This window comes from Halichoeres trimaculatus, unplaced genomic scaffold (genome assembly GCF_033239565.1).
Source record: "Halichoeres trimaculatus isolate MK-OKI-2021-1 unplaced genomic scaffold, fHalTri1.1 fHalTri1_scaffold_12, whole genome shotgun sequence".
NCBI classification, from domain to species: domain Eukaryota; kingdom Metazoa; phylum Chordata; class Actinopteri; order Labriformes; family Labridae; genus Halichoeres; species Halichoeres trimaculatus.
The window spans coordinates 30,767,415-30,788,819 of NW_027437190.1; the positions used below are offsets into that span (position 1 = coordinate 30,767,415).

Below are 21,405 nucleotides of genomic sequence, written 5' to 3' on the forward strand. Positions count from 1 at the left end.
AATTAAAGAAAAGTCTGTTTTTTAAAATGTCAGTAAAAGTAATAGACTCCATGATTAGTGCTGTCAAGTTTCACAGAAAAATAGTTATACTCACACAGACTAAATCATCAAAACATCATCATAAAACTAAATGATGACTCATTGTTTAAGGTTGAATTTTGATGATTAAAGGCTTAATGAGAAAATAATATCAACGTTTTAGTGATTCATTTAAAATAATTATTTTATGTTCAACTTTGCTGTGAGCGCCTTTCAGCAATAACCCCGCCCACTGAGTGACGTCACAGACCACGAGACTAAATACTGGGACTATTCGACAAGGATCAGACAGGAGGGCAGACGTGTCTGAACATTAATAGTAAGTACACTTTTATTTTATGTTTATACATTTCCTGTAAGTATAAATTAAGACAAGAATTCCTATTTTTATTTATGTTTTAATAAATCCATTTACTTAACGGTAAAAAGAAACCTTCGTGTGGGACCATGCAATTGAATTACGTCACAGTCTTATCCTGTTAAACCTATCCCCGACCTAAACAACGATATGGGAAAGTCATGAGGAATGGAAACTACTGTTGATGTGACAGCTGGGAACATTATAATCTTTACAGAACTTAAATGAGGTTGAAGACGCCTTGTCGAAGGTGGGTAAAAGCAGTTTAATCAAACTTAACATGTGTTTTCAGTTACTTCACTTTGTCATTGATGTAGCACGTTAGCTTAAAGCTAAGCGACTGCTTTTACATGAAACGTCGACTGAGATTTTTAAACGTGTTAGGTTGTTTGGTTAATTTGAGGTGAAGCAGCTTGTATTTGGACAGGAAACTTTTTCCATTCAATCTTCCTTTACATTTTCAGAACTTATTCAGACTTGAGTTAACTTTTTACCCTGTAAATAAACATTTTTCATAGTCCTTGATTTCAATTCTTCAAAACGTCGTTTACAAAATGCTCTCACTGAGAAAGCAGAGTTTAAAAGAATAATAATTGATAATTTATATTTAACTGAGATATAACCTTAGACAGGGTTAAAACTGGCATAAATGTATAACCTATGTGCTGTTTAATCAAACATTTTGGATGGAAATCGCAAGATTACTCACGATACATTGATTGTGATGACAATGTACTCGCGATACAGTGATCTGTGATCAATGATGAGTTATATCAGTCATTTGAAGGGTATTTTGGTCATTTTAATGGTAGCGAAATCTTTTTTAACCTTTATGTTTTTGTCTCTTTAAAATAACACTACAGCAAAACATTTTTTGTTACAAGTCATTTTTTGACCATTTGGCAAGTGACTAGACACAAAATATAAAAGGACATAGACAATGTAGCAGTTTCTCTGTTTTGTATTTGGAATATAAATTGCAGGATTCCTCATGATATGTGGACTGTAGTAACGATATTATCACAATATTATCACAATATTATCACAATGTTATCACAATATTATCACAATAATTGATTCTGTGATAACTGATAACTTCCATGACAGTCATTTTAATGCTAATGTGGTCAGTTGGGCTAAATAATTGATGACAATCAAATGAAACATAAGAAGAACTCTCTTAAAGGAACAGTACAGGATTGATGTCATCGCCACCATAAAGAGTCATGAAGGGGTGACAGGGAGTTAAATTAGATATTTTTGGAGGATACCAATGGGTGCAGTGTTGTGTCAACAATAGTCCAACCAAACTGTCTCGGTACTTCATCCATGATATAAATTAACAGAAAATCAGAACTGAGACAAAGAGTTTAGAGAAGTGTGAATTTTCTCTTCCTCCTGTTTTTACACAGCAAAAATGAAAGGCTGACATTTTCAAGTCTTAAAACAGCACTAAAAGCCTTTCCTTGTACATTAGCACTCACTGAATAAGCAACCCCTTAAGTTGTTTTCTTTGTCTTAACCACTCTGAAACTTAAGCTGCCCAAATTTCACTTTATGTTTTTTACTGTTAAATATACACAAGTTAATTTATCAAGTCTGCCTCTTGTCCCTAGATGCTTCTGTTCCTATCCTTGCTGATCTCCAGTGTGCCACTAGGAGGCAACACCTCACCAATCAGCTGCTACAACGACCAAGGAGAAGCAGTTGATTGGTAACTTCTTCAAAATAATACTTGATGACACATGCTTTTAAAAAATACACTTCAGCTTCAAGCTTCTTCTCTTTTTCTGTTTTTAGGTTTTATTTGTACAAACTGCCTGTACAGCATGGCAAAAAATCCCCAGAGAAGGGTGAACTGTATTTACTGCTGGACAAAGGGAGTGAAGGATGGACTAATGGGAAGGGGACAGTGAACGACACCACGGGAGCTCTAGGAAGGACTGTCGGACAGCTGTACTCTCAAGGAAAGGTCTGCTTCCATGAGTTATATAAAAACATCACCTCATTTTTTTTAAGCTAGGATTTCACTGTTTTATGGACATCTCGAGTGACTCTTTTGCATTTTTGAGATGAATGAAGTATTCCAAGATTAGCAGTATAATTAATTTGTGATCAAGCCCAAGTCTGGCTTTTCTAATGCGACTCTTCTTACCCAGGTTTTTATTGCACATTTCTCTATGGATGCTTTTTGACAGCTGTGGTTTATTTTGATCCAGATTCTGCTTCTCAGCAGTCGTCCTCAAACCCGACAAAATTAGAGAGAATAAGAAACTGAGAATGAGAACTGAAAGCCCTGATGATGACAGCTGATTTAAACAGACTCTGTCTGAACAGCTGTGAGTTATGTCACGCTGTGGTTTCAGCATAAACTTTAATTTTGTACACCTCAGCTTATGACAGTTAACTTATTTTTCATGCTTTTGGTTGACTGTGCTCTCTGTGTTTCTCACGAGCTGGTCTGATGTTTTTCCTCCTCATCACAGAACACAGAGTTTGCGTACATCCTCTACAATGACCAGAGGCCGACCCAGGACTTTGGTGACAGATGGGGCCAGAACAGTGGAAGCAGCGGTGGGCACACAAAAGGTGAAGACCAGAGCAGCCAGGTCTCATATCTGAGTAGCACAGAGAGGCTGTGAGAAAATCAATGTCATGGTCTTAATCAGCAAATATGAAGCATTTGATAACTCTAAAAAAAAGTGTGGGAACAGGGCACAATTTTTTATTTGAGCAAAATATATAATACGACTAAGAATCATCATTAAAAATCATTAAATGTAAAACAAATGTTAATCCACATGATTTACTGCAAAGACAAGATAGAAAAAATGCAAACTGTTGACTATTTTTCAAAGGAACAGGATTCTTGGAAACAAAAAATGTGTCTCAAACATAAAACACCAAGCATTACTGAAGATGACGCTAGCTTGCAGACTTAAAAGTATCTACTATTCATATTTGACATTTACAGTGAAATAAATGACTCAGTAAGCTTCTAAATGTGCCGCAACCTTGAGGACTGGATGTCAAAATCAGCTTTTTTTTTAAGTTTTACTCAAACCTTTATAGTGTTTTGCAGCTAAGGAGGAAACTGTTTCCAGTGATTAGTATTAAAATAGCTCTTGTGCGCCACCTACTGCCCAGCAAACAGTACAAACCAAAACAGCAAGGTTGTTTCATCAACTCAACTGCTGGGTTATGAAAAGTTTCACCTGTTATGGATTATTTGTATTGGATTTGGTTTATTTTTGTGCAACTCAAGCTCTCAGCACCTGGGTTGTTCGTAATTTTAACGCAGACAGACGTGCTCCACCAACCAGACGCCACATCAGGCTCTATACACAGACCACTCACACATACAAGCACCCTTTCCATCAAATATTCTCTGTAACCAAACTTAAAGACAATGGTTTTAGCAAAGTAATTTTGTTGTGCCAACATTTTCTGAAGCCCACCTCCTCTCCCTACTACCTGATACCAAGCACCAACCTGAGGGGACAGAGCTTTCTCTGTCGCTGCCCCTACCCTCTGAAATGCTCTACCACTTCACATCCGTAATTGTCCCAACCTCTCCACTTTCAAAACACTCAGCAAAACCCACTTTTTAAAAAATGCTTTTAATTTTTAATAATGTTTTGTTATTCTGTGTTGTCTTTATATGATGTTTTTATCCCATGTAAAGTGTCTTTGATTGTCTAAAAAAGCGCTGTATATTATTATTATCATTATTATTATTATTATTATTATTATTATTATTATTATTATTATTATATTATTATATTATTAACGTTTTATAACCATAAGCGAGGAGGGAACACAGTGGATATGCTGTATGTTGCGGTATGTTGCGGTATTACACGGGATCACTGACTGCCAATGCTGCTCATGTCATGAGCTGAATATCTGTGCACCACAGCACGAACCAGTTGTCTGTGTTCCGCAGCACAGACTGGCTGTCAGTGCTCTACGACTTTATAAAATATGATTAAAATGAGGGTTAAATTGGACCAACTTTTTTTGTTTTACACCTGATTTAACCAAGCATTTGGATAGATTACTAAACAAATACATTGAAACGACCCAGAATTGTAATTAATTTGACCCAGAATTTCGAAATAGTATCTAAAGCCACATTTCCACTAAGCAGACCGGTTCGGTTCGTCTTGGTACGGCGTGCATTTCGTTGCGTTTCCACTGACTTATCTCGGGACAGATCCTCAAATAACTGAGACAAGCCGTCCCTCTTTTTGGGGTCCTTTTGTATGGGTGCCAGACTGAACCGATCCGCTCTCGGCAGGTGGAGCTACAACACAGCAGACCGTTGATTGGTTGAAAGAATCGTCACTTACCTTGACAGCAGCTGCATTTCTGCTGGTGGCACACAAACGGGATCAGGCTTAACAGTGCCATACCAATCCAAACCGTACTGAACCAAACCGGACTACTTGGTGGAAACGTGGCTTATATGATCTGTTGGTTTAAAATGCACCAAACCATCCTGCTTGGTCAAACTAACTACTACTGGGCTGGTGCAATAATGACCTAAATTGGTTCATTTTTAGTGTAATGAAAAATAACGTTGTGCTATAAACACTTAAGCATTTGTAAGGAGATGGAACATAAGGCTGATTTAAAAAACTTTCTCTTCATGTGTTTACTCGTTAATTCAAACTACGGAACATAAAAGAGGATCTTTGTTCGATCTAATTGTTCTTATTCCTCTCTTCTTCAGGTGTGGTCCTGCTGGATAAAAACCAGGGTTACTGGTTGGTCCACAGCACCCCTCATTTTCCCCCTGTGACACAGGAAGGACAGTTTTATTACCCCAGCAGCGGTGTAAACAACGGACAGAACTTCATCTGTGTTACCTACCCTCTGGAGCGCTTCCAGACTATTGGTAAGTCTTCTGTGGAGCTGCACTGCACGGGCATAGCTGTTAATAACAATAAACACAGGAATGTTTAAAGGGAGGGATTGTATAACAAATAAAGTCAGAGAGCTGGGAGCAGATAATCTGACTTCCTTTGATTGCTTTAATATCATATTATATTGCTTTAATTAAAAAAGGAATCTGCTCTCAATACAAAAGATTTATGAAGACTCTTTATTAAAATAAACATGTAATTATCAGCCAATCAGGTAGCTCCCTGCTGATAGTGCAGAGGTCAATTGAAGTCTGTTAAGCTCATAATCACACGTAATAAATCCAGTGCTTACCTCCTATTGATCGGTGCATTACTCTGCTTTAAGCAGCTGCTCAGTGAGAGTCTTATCTCCTCATGAGTGCTGTTTCCAAAGCTTGAATACATTAAATATCTCTCTGTCCTTTGCCATGATGTTTAAACACCTCAAATCAAGTTCCCTGTCAAAGTATTTAAAATACAACTGATGTCTTTTTGTCAAAATGTTCCCTCTTTGAATGATTTCTTATGGCCTCTGTCTCATCTTAAAGGACATTTCCTCTACCCTTATTATCTTGTTTTCATCCGGTACTTAATAATCCAGTCAGGTGTTGACAGGAGAACAACAATCCCCATCCAGAATAATCAGCGTAAACAGGTGTCATCACCATGACACGGTGCTGTCTGCAGTTCCCTGGCAGACCCAGCAGTTGGCACAGTTGCTATGGCAGTGCCTGGGGTAATGTAATTAGAGTGAGGTATGTTACCATAGAGATATGGGCCCTCACACTGCAGCATGCGCGTGCTCTGTCAGATCTGTGTCTCTCCAGCTGGGACGCTGAGAGTGTGACAATGTCCAGGGTGACGTGAATGTACGGAGAATAACATAACAGAAGGTGATCACAGCCTTGTCACGTGTCGTCTTGGAGCACCTTGCAGAATTAATTTACACATTAATGAGAGGAAACTGAGATGTGACAGAGTTCATAAATAAAGTCCTTAGAATATGAGGTTTGGCAACACGTCTGTACATGAGATATTAACTTGCTCATATTAAATGTAGGAAAAATACTGATTTAATAAATATTTACACTCACAGTCCACTTTATTAGGCACACCTGTCCAACTGCTCATTAACACAAATTCCTAATCAGCCAATCACATGGCAGAAACTCAGTGGATTTAGGCATGTCGACATGGTTAAGACGATCTGCTGCAGTTCAAACTGAGCATCAGAATGGGGAAGAAAGGTGATTTAAGGGACTTTGAACGTGGCATGGTTGTTGGTCTGAGTATTTCAGAAACTGCTGATCTACTGGGATTTTAACCCACAACCATCTCTAGGGTTTACAGAGAATGGTCCCAAAAAGAGAAAATATCCAGTGAGCAGCAGTTCTGTGGGACAAAAGTCCTTGTTGATGCCAGAGGTCAGAGGAGAATGGACAGACTGGTTGGAGCTGATAGAAAGGCAACAGTAACTCAACCACTGGTTACAACCGAGGTCTGCAGAAGAGCATCTCTGAACACACAACACGTCCAACCTTGAGGCAGATGGGCTACAGCAGCAGAAGACCACACCGGGTGACCCTCCTGTCAGCTAAGAACAGGAAACTGAGGCTACAATTCACACAGCAACACCAAAACTGGACAATAGAAGATTGGAAAAACGTTGCCTGGTCTGATGAGTCTGGATTTCTGCTCCACATTCAGATGGTAGGGTCAGAATTTGGTGTCAACAACATGAAAGCATGGATCCATCCTGCCTTGTATCAATGGTTCAGGCTGCTGCTGCTGGTGTAATGGTGTGGGGGATATTTTCTTGGCTCACTTTGGGCCCCTTAGTACCAACTGAGCATGGTTTAAAGTCCACAGCCTACCTGAGTATTGTTGCTGACCATGTCCATCCCTTTATGAGCACAGTGTACCCATCTTCTGATGGCTACTTCCAGCAGGATAACGCTCCATGTCATAAAGCTGGAATCATCTCAGACTGGTTTCTTCAACATGACAATGAGGTCCCTGTACTCAAATGTCCTCCACAGTCCCCAGATCTCAATCCAATAGAGCACCTTTGGGATGTGGTGGAACGGGAGATTCTCATCATGGATGTTCAGCCGACAAATCTGCAGCAACTGTGTGATGCTATCATGTCAATATGGACCAAACTCTCTGAGGAATGTTTCCAGTATCTTGTTCAATCTATCCCATGAAGGGTTGAGGCAGATCTGAAAGCAAAAAGGGGTCCAAAGTGGAATCTCAACAGCTCTTAGATCTAACCTCTTGATTTTGAACTCTTTAGAGAGCACATGACTAGACTAAAGTTATGAAATTGAGCAGAAAAAGAAGAAAACTGTGAAGGATCAGAAACATTTGGGGCTAGAAATGTTATTTTGCAGGTAAAAAAAAGTCTGAATATGAATACAACCATGATAAAATCTAGATCCTAATCCTGCCATAAAAAACATCCTGACATATTTTCTCTATATCGCCCCCTAATGGAGAACATTACACTGCAGAAAACTTACCCAGAAAGGGTGAAAGCAGTGAAAGATAACAGATCAATGGAGTAATGCATGATTAATATAATTAAGCAGAAAATCATTTTATCTAGAAAGGTGAGTACATTTTAATTCTTCACCAGTGTCAGCAAGTCAGTGCTTTTCATTCCTCGTGCTTATCGAATGAAGCAGTTGAATGCCGTTAGCAGCCTCCGTCTTAAATCTAATTTGTTTTACTCTGCAGGGGAGCAGCTTCAGATCAATCAGCCCCATGTGTACGACTGTGACGTCCCAGAGTCCTTGGCTTCCCTGGTGCCTGCGCTGGCTGCTGTCTGTAAGAAGAAACTTCTGCCTCCTCACATCTCTCCTCACATCAAACCTGTGGCCAATCGCAGCGTGACTCTAACCTCAAAGGACGGCACCGACTTCATCAGCTTCGCCAAAGGGGCCTCGTTTGACAACGGTATGACTTTGGGATCATAAAAGACTTTTAAAGTATGATCAGGGGGTGTTAGCTTCACCTTGGGTTTATTTTTAGGTAGAAATAGAAAGAGGAGAAAACTTTTGATGCATTGCGAGAATAAAGTTGAAATGCTGAGAGTCAAGTAAGGTCATTGGTCATAGTTCCGGAAAAAAAATACATATTTATTAGGGCTGTGAATTTAACGCGTTAATTAGATTAATTAATTACACCGCACTTTAACGCGTTATAAAAATCAACGCAAGATTATTGGCTGCCAGCCAATAATTTTTTATATCTCTCTTCCTGTTTTTGGTAAAAAAAACAGACAAATCCATCTTTTTTGATCGCGTTCATCTCGGGCGCTCCATCCTTTGATCCTCTCCATGATCTCCATCGTCTTTTCTCACAATGGCGCCGCTCTTTCTCTCTGAACTACCGCGACACATCCTCAGTTGGAGTGTGAGCTGCCTGAACTTTTCTGACTTGCAGCGTCTCACTTTGTCTCTGTCATCTCACATTTCTCCTCATAGCCTTGCTGAGCTCTCGTCTAAAGAGAGCACTGCTCTCACTCACAGTAGTTTACGAGCAGGATTTTGATTGACAAACTCCACCAGACCTCGCCTCCCTCCGCTGAAAAATATAATTTACTTCTATAGACGCAGTAAACAGTAATCAAATGTCAATGGCAGGGAACACAGACATTTTAATTAATATTGACCAGTTGAAAAAAAAAAAAAAAGGTTTTTACAAATCTTCTCTTTTTCATGTATTTATTGGAATACATTCATTCACTCATTAGTCATGCAATATGATTTTGTAATGCCTTAGAACTCAAATTCTTTATGTGGGGACCTTCAGCAGATATAAGATTAAAATGTGATTAATCAGATCAATTAATAACAAATCCTGTAATTAATAAGATTTTTTTTAAATCTCCTGACAGCACTATTTACCACATAACAGCTGATGAATGTACTTGAAAGTAGTGTCTTCAAAAAAACATCCTCTGAACAAAATAAACAGAATTTTGTTGTTTAAACTTGCGTATGAGAATATTCAGTGATTTAGTCTTCTACCAAAATCTGTTTGAATTGAAAAGTGTTGCTTCTGATGTTGAATATTGAAGTGATTAAAATGCAGTTAATTACGATTAATTAATTACAAATGGCATAATTAATTTGATTATTTTTTTTTAATCAAGTCCCACCACTAATATTTATATTTTACAGTGCAGAAAGTTTTGGGGTAAATGATAAAAACATGTTCGTCTTCCTCATCAGACCTCTACCATTCCTGGGTGGCCCCCACCCTCCAGTCCGACCTCCTCGTCCAGTTCTGGGTTCGCTCCACAGGCATCCTCCCCTCAGACTGCTCGCTGGGCTGGAAGGTCCTGGACATCAAACTCATCAACCCGGGCCAGACGTTCACCTTCAAAGCCAGCCAAGATCACTCCAAGTGGGCTGTCAGCACCCAGGCTGCAGGATCAGGTCCTGGAGGAGGCTGGGTGTGTGTGGGAGACATAAACCGGAACGAGGCAGAGGAGAAGCGTGGAGGTGGGACAGTGTGTCTGAGGGATCCTGTGGTGTGGAAAGCTTACCGGAGCGCGGCGCTGCAGTGTGAGGCTTGTGGAGGAGAAACGATCCAGTGTTGATGCCCTGCTGGATCAAGGTGGGTCAAAAGACTCTTAAAGGTGATCATGGGTTAAGAAGAGGGAGATTACATCAGACTTTGAGGGTTTTTATGACATGTTTGAAAGTGGTAGGTACAGTGTTTACATTTCTTTTAACGTCTGCTGAAATGGAATATAAACAACCATCTTTTGCACTTAAAAATACAAAAATATCTTCAGCGAAATAACTCAAACTCTGCATTCATGTGGGACTTCATCAGCCACAGTAAAAAGCTGATCAGAAATGAGAAAATATGTTTATCAGGGGCCTTTGAGGCATCTTTTTACTCTGCCATTCACAAATTTAAAGTGGTTATTGGCAGCAACCAAGAGCTGTTACATTCTCCTCTTCTGACTCAGTGCACACACAACAACACTGGAAGAGGAGAGATGAAAAAACTGACAAGAGGGAAAGTGCTTTATGCTGATGTTCAGTGTTCACTCAGAAAATCTCAAAAGCCTCAAAGTGACTCTTTTAATGAAAGCACCTGTTCAAGTGTCTTTGTAACTAACTGGTATTAATTTACATGAAGAGACAATACTGCAAACTCTGCAAGCACTGCCTCGCTAATTGAAAATATTCCTGTTAAAATCAACATCAGCTGCTTTGTTGGTGAGTTCTCAGGAAGCACAATGAACCTCTTTGGATAATAATGTACTGACAGAGCTTTGGATGCACCACAGAAACTCAAACTCACATACATTTTTGCATATTTACGGCCAAAATATCTCCTTACTCTTATATATTTATATTCAAATACATGTAAAATGATAATACCCGAGACATTTGTCAAAGTCAAAAAAAGTATTGCAGTAACTTATTTTTACCACTGGGGGAGCTCTTGGGTCATTGATAAGTTGGAGATGAGCGTTTCAGAAAAGGGATTCATTACACAGGGCTCATCTGACCAAAACAAGATGGAAGCCTCCCATTCGCAGTCTCAACTAACAGGAATTATCATATTTTATTCAAATTTATCAATTAATCATTAGAGACTGCCTTAAAGCCATGTCCACACGTAGCCAGGTATCCAAGAAACCGTATATATTTCTATACGTTTACGCCTGTCATCCACACAAAAACGCATTTTTACGTTACAAAAAATGATGGTTCTCTGAAATCTCTGGCCAAAGTTAAGATTTTGGATAATTAGGGTTTCGTAGCTTCATGTAGACACCGGTAAACCAAGTGTTTTGGTTCTCAAACGTCAAAGATGAATGGTGAGGGCTCATTCTGATTGAACGGCACAGATTTCACATCTGAAAAACACTACCAAATATGGGTATGGCATTTTTAAGGAGCCGCATTCACTCACGGATTTGGCTGTTGTGTGTGGACAAAGGTATTTTTAAAAAAGAATGAAGGGAGGATATTCGTTTTTTAAAAATACTCAGCCACATGTGTACAAGACAATTGATTTCTTTGAGGAAAATCCTCTGGATGTCATAAAAAAAACTCTGTTGTGAACGAAACCCTTTTATGTCAATATCCAATGCTTCAGTCCTGTGTTGATATCAGAAAAATTCACCTGACGAGTTCAGATTTCATGTTATTTTATATGATGAGATAATCACTGCAATAACAGCTTCTTTTACCTGTGACAAGCAATTCTGCCCTCATGTTTTCCTTCACCTGTGAGATGAATGTAGAGATGGGTACCTTCCACATTTGAAACAATACGGTACCGATGCCCAGTACCTGGTAATTGGTGTCAGTACTCAAAGGTACCAATTTCCAGTCATTTTTTGTGTTTATGTGGTAAAAAAATATCAATTTAATAAAGTTTATTAATAATAAAATCTCAAATTTCTTTCATTTAACATATTTGTTCTTGTAATACTGTGTTCATGTCCAGCATGGAAAACCGCCTACTCTACCACTCTCTCACAGTCACAAGGATGGGTTTAGGTACCTAAACATGGTACCTTTGGATTTTATGTGAATCAGTACCCAGTACTTTTGACAGAGTTTGGTCAGTACCTTTAAAAGTACCTTTAAAAGTACCTAATTCGGTACCCATCCCTGGATTAATGCGACTCATATTAAGGAGGTAATTTGACCAGAAATGAGGAAAATACACTCGGGTAGATTTAGGGATGGGTACCAAATTAGATACTGTTATAGGTACCAACAGAATTCTGTCAAAAGTACCAAGTACCAATTCACGTGAAATCGAAAAGATACCATGTTTAGGTACCTAAATGCATCCTAGTGACTGTGAGGAAGTGGAAGAGTGGGCAATTTTCCATGCTGGACATTAACACAACATTGCAAGGTTGTATACTGAAGAATGAATATGTTAACTTGAAAAATCTGTATATTTCATTATTAAAAAAAATGATTTTTTTTTTAGCACATAAACACAAAAAATACTAAAAATTGGCACCGTTGAGTACCGGTACCGTTTGCCAAATGTGAAAGGAACCCATCCCTTGTTAGATTTGATTTCTGCAGTTTGTATGGACAATAAGGGATTTATTGCACTGTAAAACCAAAACACACACTTCACTGATAATGACTAACCATATATAATCTGTTGGGAGGGTGCTTGCATGGTTGGACTGATAACTATGGGTCTGTACATGTTGAAAGTCCTTTTTTTTTATTATTTTCTTAATTTGCTTGAAAATAAAGATGCTGGCTATCTTGGATCTAAATAACAGGGGTGTATTTATATTCCTCTTGCTTTGTTTACATTATTTGGTGGGAAAATAAAAATGTCAGTCATTGAGACAGCTCTGTTTGCTTCATATGTGACATTTTGCAGCAAAAATGAACAGTCAGAAGAAAAATGCAATTTCTATAAAAGTAAATTTATTACCACAAAAATAGGACATCCTGTATGTAGTGCATAAATAGCTTTGATGTAAGACAACACAGCACTGGATCTGACTGCATTCTCTCAATACGTGTGTACACTGTATACATTCTAATGCAAATGTGAGTCAAGACGAGCATTCATTAGAAAAAGGCACTAAAACACTCAGTAACAGCAGAACGCGAGCACATGTCACATCTGAAGGATCCTCTCCCTGGTCGCACCGTGCTCTGGCCTCAGCCTGCAGGGGGCGTCACCGGCACTGAGCAGGTATGAGCAGAGGTCACTAGACTTCAGCAGGATTATCTTACACCGACATTAACATGGAAATTCTGGAGGCGTTGAACTGAATGTGAAAGCATTTAAGATGGGAGAAAATCTGCTTTAAATGAGTTTAGCTTATGCTCAGTTTGAAAATCTGCTAACCTTAGTCATAATGGTGTGATGTTACCCAGTGCAGCAAGGTGTTTCTCAAAGCTACTCTATCCATTTCTGGCCACTAGGGGTCAGTAAAACTCAAGCTGTTAAACATAACCTACTGGTTAAAGAGGTTAACGTGTTAGCTAATAGCTGCCTAGATACAAACCCAGCTAAGGGAGAAAATAAGTGCTGTTGAATTTTCTTTTAGGTCGAGTACAGCGACTCCTGAGAAAAAGATCTCTCTTTAGCGGCTAGTTGCTAACTTTGTTTACCACATGGTGCAAGATACAGCAGGATTATTTGCACTCTTTGTTGCACTGAGTGATAAAAGGTAAGTTTTATGATCCTAAAACTGAGAAAATAAACCCAGACAAACCAAATGTTTCATTGATCAATAATAAAAATGATTAACTTATTGTTTATTTAAAATAATCTGCTGCTTTAGCTCATGCTAGCCTCTTGGATATTTGTTGTAATTCTCCTCTTGGACTTACACACAGGGCTCCTTACCAGTGTAAACACGTGTTGACATCATTCACACTTTAAAATTTATATGTTAATAAATACAAAACATATTTACGTCTCTTTTCACAAGCTCCAGTGTTTGCTACGATCACTTGCACGGCTTCTTTGCGTCTTCTTTTAGTGTGCTCCCAGAACTTGGTCTGACAGGTTCTGTATGTTCAGATTTCACTTTGCGTCCTCCTCAACAAACCACTGTTTCTTGCAAAATCACAGACTCATCACAACAGTGACACATAACAACAAGGGATTCCCGTTAAAACACGAACAATTAAAACAGATTTTAGCCATTGAGTTGGAATGTAGTAAATGCTTTATGTGCAACCTGAATGACACATAAGGGCCAGCACCACAAGTCGTCTGTTGCAGGTTTCCTTTGCTTCTCGTCTTGGTGCGAATAAGTCCAGGGTAAACTGTCTTTCAGCAGCAAACAGCAGCTGGAGGTCTGAAGGTTAGACTAGAAATGCGATGGAGACTTGGTCGTTTGGTGGAAGCTTTGCAGGAACATGGAGGAAAGGCATACGCAGATATTTATTGAGCACAAAGAAGGCCACGATTGCTGCTAGTGAGGGCTCGCCCTGCATTCATGTCAGGGCGGCGAGAAAAAAAACCAACATGACTGTGGACAAAGTTCAGTTGTGGTGTCAAAATAGAGTCCGGACCAGTCTCCTCCCCTTGGCTTTTATTCGAGGGAAAGTGGCGCTCGTCTCTGTGTTGATTGGCTGTGAGCCCAGAGGAGTGTTGCCACCTTTCTTTCTCAACAGGAAGTCGACGCTAGATGATGTCATGGCGTAGAAGACGTTTCCTGTTGCAGGGATCACCAGCTCTGTATCAAGATAAAAAGAGAGACAGAGAGTTGTAATTCAGTACATCAGAACTTTAAAGATAACACTGAAGTTGAAGCTCTTGTGATCACAAGAAGAGGATCCATTTCTCAGTTCAGCATTTATTCTGGTCACAGGTACGGTTTAAAGCGCTGGTTCCAAAAGACTGAGCCCTGATATCCAATCCATACAATTTTATAACAATCATTACTATCCTTATTCAGAGGTTGAGTTATGTTGAACATTATGGCTCTTGAATGTGCTCTTACGCTGACCTTTAGAGGGCGTGGTAACTTTTGTTTCAGGTGTTGTGAATTAATAAATAACTGCTAGCTCTTGCGCTGTATGCATGCCGGTCAGAGGAAACTGTTGGCTGTGTGTCTTTATTCCTTTTGTCATGTTACAGTCTTTTAGGTGGCACTCTATCCTTTAAGATGGCAACTTCAACAGGTTATGGGCCCAGGAAGGAGTTGGTAGGCCGATGGAATCGTTTGTATTTCGACGAGGATAAAAAGAATTATGAGCTGTGGGAAACGAAGTTTCTGGCACACCTTTGAAAAGCACCTGTTATCTCTTGGAAGTCTAGGAAACAACCCACAGTTGCCCTATCCACATGCGAAGCTGAGTGCATGGCTTTGGCAGCTACTGCATAGGAAAGCCTGTATCTTGTTCAGTTATTGAATGGGATGGACAATGGATGTGAGTGTACACCAGTAACAATTTATGAGGACAATAAAGGGGCGATTGCTTTGTCTAAGAACCCTGTATGTCGTCAGAGGTGTAAACATGTTGACATAAAGTTCCCTTTTTTCGATCCACACTTGATGATGGAAAAGTAACTTTTGAATATTGTCCAACAACAGACATGGTGGCAGATATTTTGACAAAACCTGCAACTAGAGCGATGCTAGATAGATTTGTCAGTTTTATTTTTGGTGTAAAGGGTTAAAATGAAAAAAAAAAAAACCTCTGTGTAAACGTATATGTCAACTGTATGTCAGTGAGCCTAAGAGCAAGTGGGGGTGTTGAACATTATGGCTCTTGAATGTGCTCTTACGCTGACCTTTAGAGGGCGTGGTAACTTTTGTTTCAGGTGTTGTGAATTAATAAATGACTGCTTGCTCCTGCGCTGTGTGTGTGCATGCCGGTCAAAGGAAACCGATGGCTGTGTGTCTTTATTCCTTCCGTCATGTTATAGTTGAAGAGACTGGGTGTCTGGACGGATGTTACATTTTACTTTACTCAAGTCGTGCGCAATTCTAGTCGTAATGGAAACACTGGGAAGGTGAAATCGTTCTTTATCGAAACTTCAGAAATATCACTTTTATTTTGCGTAAAAGTGTAACAGAAACATAGCGAGTGACACATTCAAGGAGCAACATCTGGTTTAGAAAAATTTCGCCTATGTGGAAGTGCTAAGAGTTGCTGTTCATCAAGAATCCACTAGAGGCTGGCTGCAGAAAGACCAGGTCACGTTCACACCCAGCCATCAAAAAACAGACTTTTACTGCATAAAAAACATATATACAACCTGATTCATGAAACAGCTTGGGTCTGACATGTATGGGGGTTATTTTTTCTAAATCGGCAGTTTAGAAGATGTGTTTTATAAAGTCTATAGACACATTCAGCTGAAGGTTTCCAGTTAGCACGGTCACTCTTTACTTCAAAACACCGGTTTCTCTGTAAAATTTGTGCTCCTGTCCGAATTTAGCAGACAAACAATGACCATGTTACAACCGGACAGTTTTATGTTGCTTACAGTTTATATTTTGAGTTTAAAGAGTGAGCAGGAAACAGGGGAACAGTGGAAAGTGACATGCAGGAAAAGAGGCCACAGGCTGGATTCCTGGGTCACCTGATCGGGGGCGAACCTCACGGAGCGCAACCTTAACCACTAGGCCATCTGTGCTCCAACATGCATCCTTTTTATCTGTAAACCTACTTTCCAAGTTTGTTACCTAGTTGGAAAAATGTCTTGTTATTTTTTAGAAATGTTACACGTTGCGGCACAAAAGGCTCAGAAAGAGGGTTGACATTTTCAGCAGAGCGGTGGCGGTGTGGATTATCCCTCCTTACCTTTCCCCTCTGGCTGAAGTTGTATCAGCTCATATCTGGATGCCTGTTTGGGGTCCTGATTGTGCTTTTCTAAGGCAGAGCTGATCACAGTAGGGGTCTTGTCATTGCTCGTAACCTGAGGGGAGAGACGAGAATAACAATGACACCAAGATAGCTTGATTTGCACTAATGATATCCTGGGTCCATTGTGCCCCGAAGATCTGATTCTGATGACTATCATTACGGGATCTGTGCAGATAAGAGGCGAGGCTGAGAGTGCACTGAGGCAGAGATAATATGGGCCAGAGCATTTTCTACAGTCTGACTGCTGCTGTAAATTACTCTCAAATAGTCCGGGGTAGTACCAGAATGCTTCGGTACAGATTTCCGTCATGCAGGTCCATCCGTATCCTGATAATTCGCATATCAGGCCCCGACCCTTGGACGTTATTGGGAGGGTTGTTGCCGCAGGAGGCTGATCGGCGGTGTGATTTTGTGGGAGTGGATGGAGTCAGTGTGGCAGGAGTGGAGTCATTGGTTGGGGGCGATGTGTCGACATCGAGACAGGACACAGACGGAGATCTCATGTGCTGCAACAGGAATAATGACCGTTATTTTGATGACAGGACAGGAAGCTGAAGTCCAGACGGAAACCAAACACAAATCAATCAAAGACTCAGCGTTGAAGCAAAGTTTTCTTTAAAGTATTGAAAAATATATCCTACCTTTGTGAGCTTTGACAGGAGGTTGTTAACAGGGGAGGGGAAGTCAAAGAGGCTGTCACTGTCACCAGGCAGGCTGGTCCGGGAGGTACTTAGGCTGTCGACACATGAAACATAAATTAGGGTTGAATCATATCATTAATTTAATCATTCAATTTCTGTGAAGCTATGACTAAAAAAGGCAGTGAGGAGCAAGGTGAGGCCTATGTTAGTGCCCTTTATTGTGATTGAATGGTCTCAAATCGATAAACCAGGGGTGGCCAACCAGTCAGAGACCAAGAGCCACAAAAACTACTGTGGTACTACAAAGAGCCATATCAAAAATGCACTTCCTCTCACACATAAACGAAAGGACATAAGATGAAAATCAATACACTTCAAAATTTTGAAGTTAAGTTTCTGTTTTTACTGCAGAAGAGACAAATTTCTATCCATCTATCTATCCATCTAGATAGCTATGAGCACATGTGCAAGTCGAGAAAAGAAACTGAAACTTAAGTATCAATCTCATCACCCAAGTATTGATCAATACTGATAACAACATCAATGTATCAATAATTTAGATTGATTGGTACACCACTACTTATAACAATAATAAATGGTTCAAAGAGCCGCACACCCAAAGGCAAAGAGCCGCATGTGGCTCGTGAGCCGCAGGTTGGCCACCCCTGCCATTAATGTTTGATTAATGATGGAAACCACTATTAATGGTTTTGTTTTATTGGTTAGCCGTTAAAATATTCACTTAACTCACACTTTATTGAATAATTAATGCACTTCAATAAAATAAAGCGACCTGTGTGAGACACTGTTTCATCCCTGTGAGATGAAAACCCTGTTAGCCACAATAACACAGAGGTTGAAATCGAAGCAGCAGAGGCAAAATTTCCCAACTTATTTTGCAGCAGACTCCAACTTTGAACCTCGAACTCTTCATATCAGGCAAATTTGACTCATTTATAGCTCAATATCGCACATTTTCCATCCAGTGTAACTCCACAGCCGGCACCATCAGACTCTTCCTGGCTGGTAAATGCTCACATCTGTCACGTTCCTGAGAGCTCCTTCAGAGGAAGCTCCACAGACGGTTCAACAGTCTGATTTGTTTGAAAATACTCAAGACGACCAACCACAACTCTGATTAACATATTTAGTATTGTACTGTTGCTGTACTGTTGCTGAAACACTCTGTTTCAGTCTGTTTTTAGTGTGTGTGAGTTTGTGTGCATAGCTTACTCTGGGCACTGAGTGATGATGACTGTTGGAGTAAGGCCACGGGGGCTCGGCTCGCCTGGTGCTTCGATTTCACTCGACAGTCTGTAGCTGAAACAATCAACCCAAGAGTTGAAGTAGACATTCATTCATCATACGACCAGTACAAATTCAAAACAACATTTGAAAATATTCGCTCATTTTAAACTGATGCCAGCGACTTGCTTCAAAACGTTGTTGTAGGAGCATGTTTACCAATGTGTTGCATCACTTTTTTTACCAAACAACACTCTGTTTCTGGGGTTTGGAAAGTGAAATGTTGTCCCATTCTTGCCTGATAAAGGATTTCTGCTGCTCATCAACATGCATCCTTTTTGTTTCATAATGCATTAAATGTTTTCAATGGGTGACAACAAGTCCTGACTGCAGGACGGCCGGCTCAGCACCCAGACTCTTCTACAAAGGAGCTGTGCTGTCGCGACTAGGGATGAGGTATAATTTTTGAATATTCAAATAATCATTTAATAATAAAAATTGGTAAATGAAAATGGCTGCCAAGAGGTTTTTTTGGGGTATCTAAAAGTTTCCTTGATAACATAAATGATAGGGCTGGGACTATGATATTCTCCCGATTCAGTTCTATTACAATTTTTGGGGTGCCGATTCAATTTAAATTGCGATTCTTGGATACTTGCGATTTTTCGTTTGCTTTTTTAACACCAGACCATGTGAAAAAGTTAAATGATAATGATAATGTCTACAGACTTTATCAGGAACCATATTTTCCCATAGAATGCACATCACGTGAGTCAGACAGAAATATTTCGCCCCCTGCTGGAGAAAAATTGATAGCTTTTTGCAATCCAGTTTATGAACAAAGACTGAAGTGAAGAATTTGAATTTGAAAAAAAAAAAGAAACTACTTTTTGACCAAGAATCCCAATTTTGATAGCTTCAAACAAAAAAATCCAAAAATATTGTGTATTATTTCCCCCCTTATAACTGATCACATGAAAGTAGGCTTAAGTCAATGTCAGTTACACAGGTTAGAGATTCAGAACCAGAGAAAAAACACAAACTAAAAAAAATGGGGTAAAACTTGAATATAAATGTAGATAAAACCTATACATAACATATTAAACTGACTTTGCACTGTCGTTAAATGGATTTCTCTCTACTTATTATCTAAAGGGGATGGTGAACTGTCTAAATAACCAATAGATAGTGATTATCAAACTTTACTGTTGCTTGAAATGCCCATCACTAGCTGTAAGTAACACACACAGGATGCAGACCTGTCCTCCTCTGCTGCTCCTTTGTTCTGTGGTGTGCCTCAAGGCTCCATTCTGGGCCCTTTATTGTTCTCACTTTACATGTTGCCTCTGGGGTCTATCATAGCCAAGCATAACATAACCTTTCACTGCTATACAGATGACCTGCAAATCTGTCTTCCTGGGTTGCTTTTTGTTTCTAAAGTCCGTCTTAAATTGGTTCAAAGTTTCGGTGACCCTATCCTGACTGTTTTGAAACATGTAGCTAGCATTAAATCTAAATATTTCTTATATCAACATTTGATTTGTTGTCTTTGCACTATTATTTAATTTAATAGAGGAGTTGTAATGATTTATAAACTGAAGTTGAGGGATTTTTTTTTGTGATTCTTTGTTCATTTGGAAAGGCACGTTACATAGCATCCCTTTGAAGAAAGGGTACAGTAAACAATTTACATCCCACACGTCTGTTGTGGTTATGAAAATGATCATTGCCAATCCTTAATTTTAAATGATTTAATAACTAAGGGAACAAGTGAGCGGAAAGAGGGGTTTGGCTCCAATTCTTGACTTATCTGGAATAAGACACATATCAAGATTTGCTCGTTTGCATCAACCTAAACAGAAATGTAAACAAGGTGGGTGGATTCACAATAAACATGGTCAGATTACAGAGATTACTGGTTTCATATAATTTGTACAATATTACCAAATCCTGAAAAAGGATTCCCTTTGACCCATCAAAGAAAATGAAAACTCTCAAAACTGTAAATACCCTGAACAATATCAATCGACTCTTCAATTGAAGGTGTTTGGGTTTAACCATTTTTGGTGATTGTCTTTATGTTTGCTGCCAAAAGCATCGCTAGCAGCTTTTTGTCTCTCAGAGTCCAGTTGTCAAAACTAGTATCCCTCAAATACAGGGCTTTGAACTTTTTAGGAACGTCCAAAATTGTGGTTTTACAAGTCCAATAAATGCATTCAACTTTTATATTTATCACAAAGACACAGATTTCATAATGAAAAGAAATGCAGAGATATTTACCTCTCCTCCTCTGTTAGCGTGGGTACGCTCTGATACCACTGCGTGAAGGCCTCATCAGCGGTGAAAACACAGTTTTTGCAGGAAGACTGCAGGAGCCGGATTTGAGCTAAAACCTCAAATTCCTGTTAACAAAGAGGCGTCTCATCAGCAAGTTTCATAACACACAAAAAGCCCCCGTGCTGACTGATCTCATATCTTCCTTTATTCCCATCATCTTGCTCCTCGCAGCGCCCTACACTTAATCACGTCCTCCCTCAGGTATTACGTTACCTCTGCTCTGTCTAATAGGCTCTTATCGCAGAAATTACCCCACGTATCTCTGTTCTTTTTGTGGCTCTCATTTTTCCATCAAACTCAATCATTCCAGGGTCAAATCTTACTCATGCACACCTTAAAACTTGTTTTATCAGCAGCATTAGATACAGTGGGGAAAATAAGATTGAACGCGTCAACTTTTTTCTCATCACATTCATTTCCAAAGATGCAATTCGAACAAAATTTCTACCAGACATTGGTGTTAACTCAAATAATCCACACATGAAAAGAAATCACAACGTTCAGGTCCATAAATAATGATTATG

At 39.5% G+C, this 21,405-nt stretch overlaps 2 protein-coding genes across 4 annotated transcripts in view; one reads left to right on the forward strand and one right to left on the reverse strand.

The window, feature by feature from the left end:
* Window positions 1-530: 530 nt before the first annotated feature.
* dnase2 (deoxyribonuclease II, lysosomal) lies at window positions 531-15,511 on the forward strand. 2 transcript variants are annotated; one of them, XM_074683375.1, is made up of 8 exons: window positions 531-647; window positions 2,014-2,111; window positions 2,198-2,369; window positions 2,884-2,986; window positions 5,133-5,297; window positions 8,044-8,262; window positions 9,543-9,930; window positions 14,967-15,511. In XM_074683375.1, exons 2-7 carry the CDS (start codon window positions 2,014-2,016, stop codon window positions 9,911-9,913), a joined length of 1,128 nt encoding a protein of 375 aa, XP_074539476.1. In that variant the 5' UTR covers window positions 531-647; the 3' UTR covers window positions 9,914-9,930; window positions 14,967-15,511. The 2 variants fall into 2 exon arrangements, with proteins under 2 accessions (XP_074539476.1, XP_074539475.1); XM_074683374.1 differs by lacking the exon at window positions 14,967-15,511 and having other exon boundaries at window positions 9,543-11,806.
* The window catches only part of rgl2 (ral guanine nucleotide dissociation stimulator-like 2), a 53,940-nt gene continuing 45,286 nt past the window's right edge, over window positions 12,752-21,405 (reverse strand). For both annotated transcript variants that reach the window (XM_074683371.1, XM_074683372.1), the window contains 6 exons: window positions 20,825-20,946; window positions 18,533-18,619; window positions 17,300-17,393; window positions 16,940-17,164; window positions 16,596-16,710; window positions 12,752-14,518 (listed from right to left, as the gene is read on the reverse strand). In XM_074683371.1, the coding sequence (XP_074539472.1) occupies window positions 14,337-14,518; window positions 16,596-16,710; window positions 16,940-17,164; window positions 17,300-17,393; window positions 18,533-18,619; window positions 20,825-20,946 (825 nt within the window). In that variant the 3' untranslated portion in view covers window positions 12,752-14,336. The remainder of the gene's footprint in view (window positions 14,519-16,595; window positions 16,711-16,939; window positions 17,165-17,299; window positions 17,394-18,532; window positions 18,620-20,824; window positions 20,947-21,405) is intronic.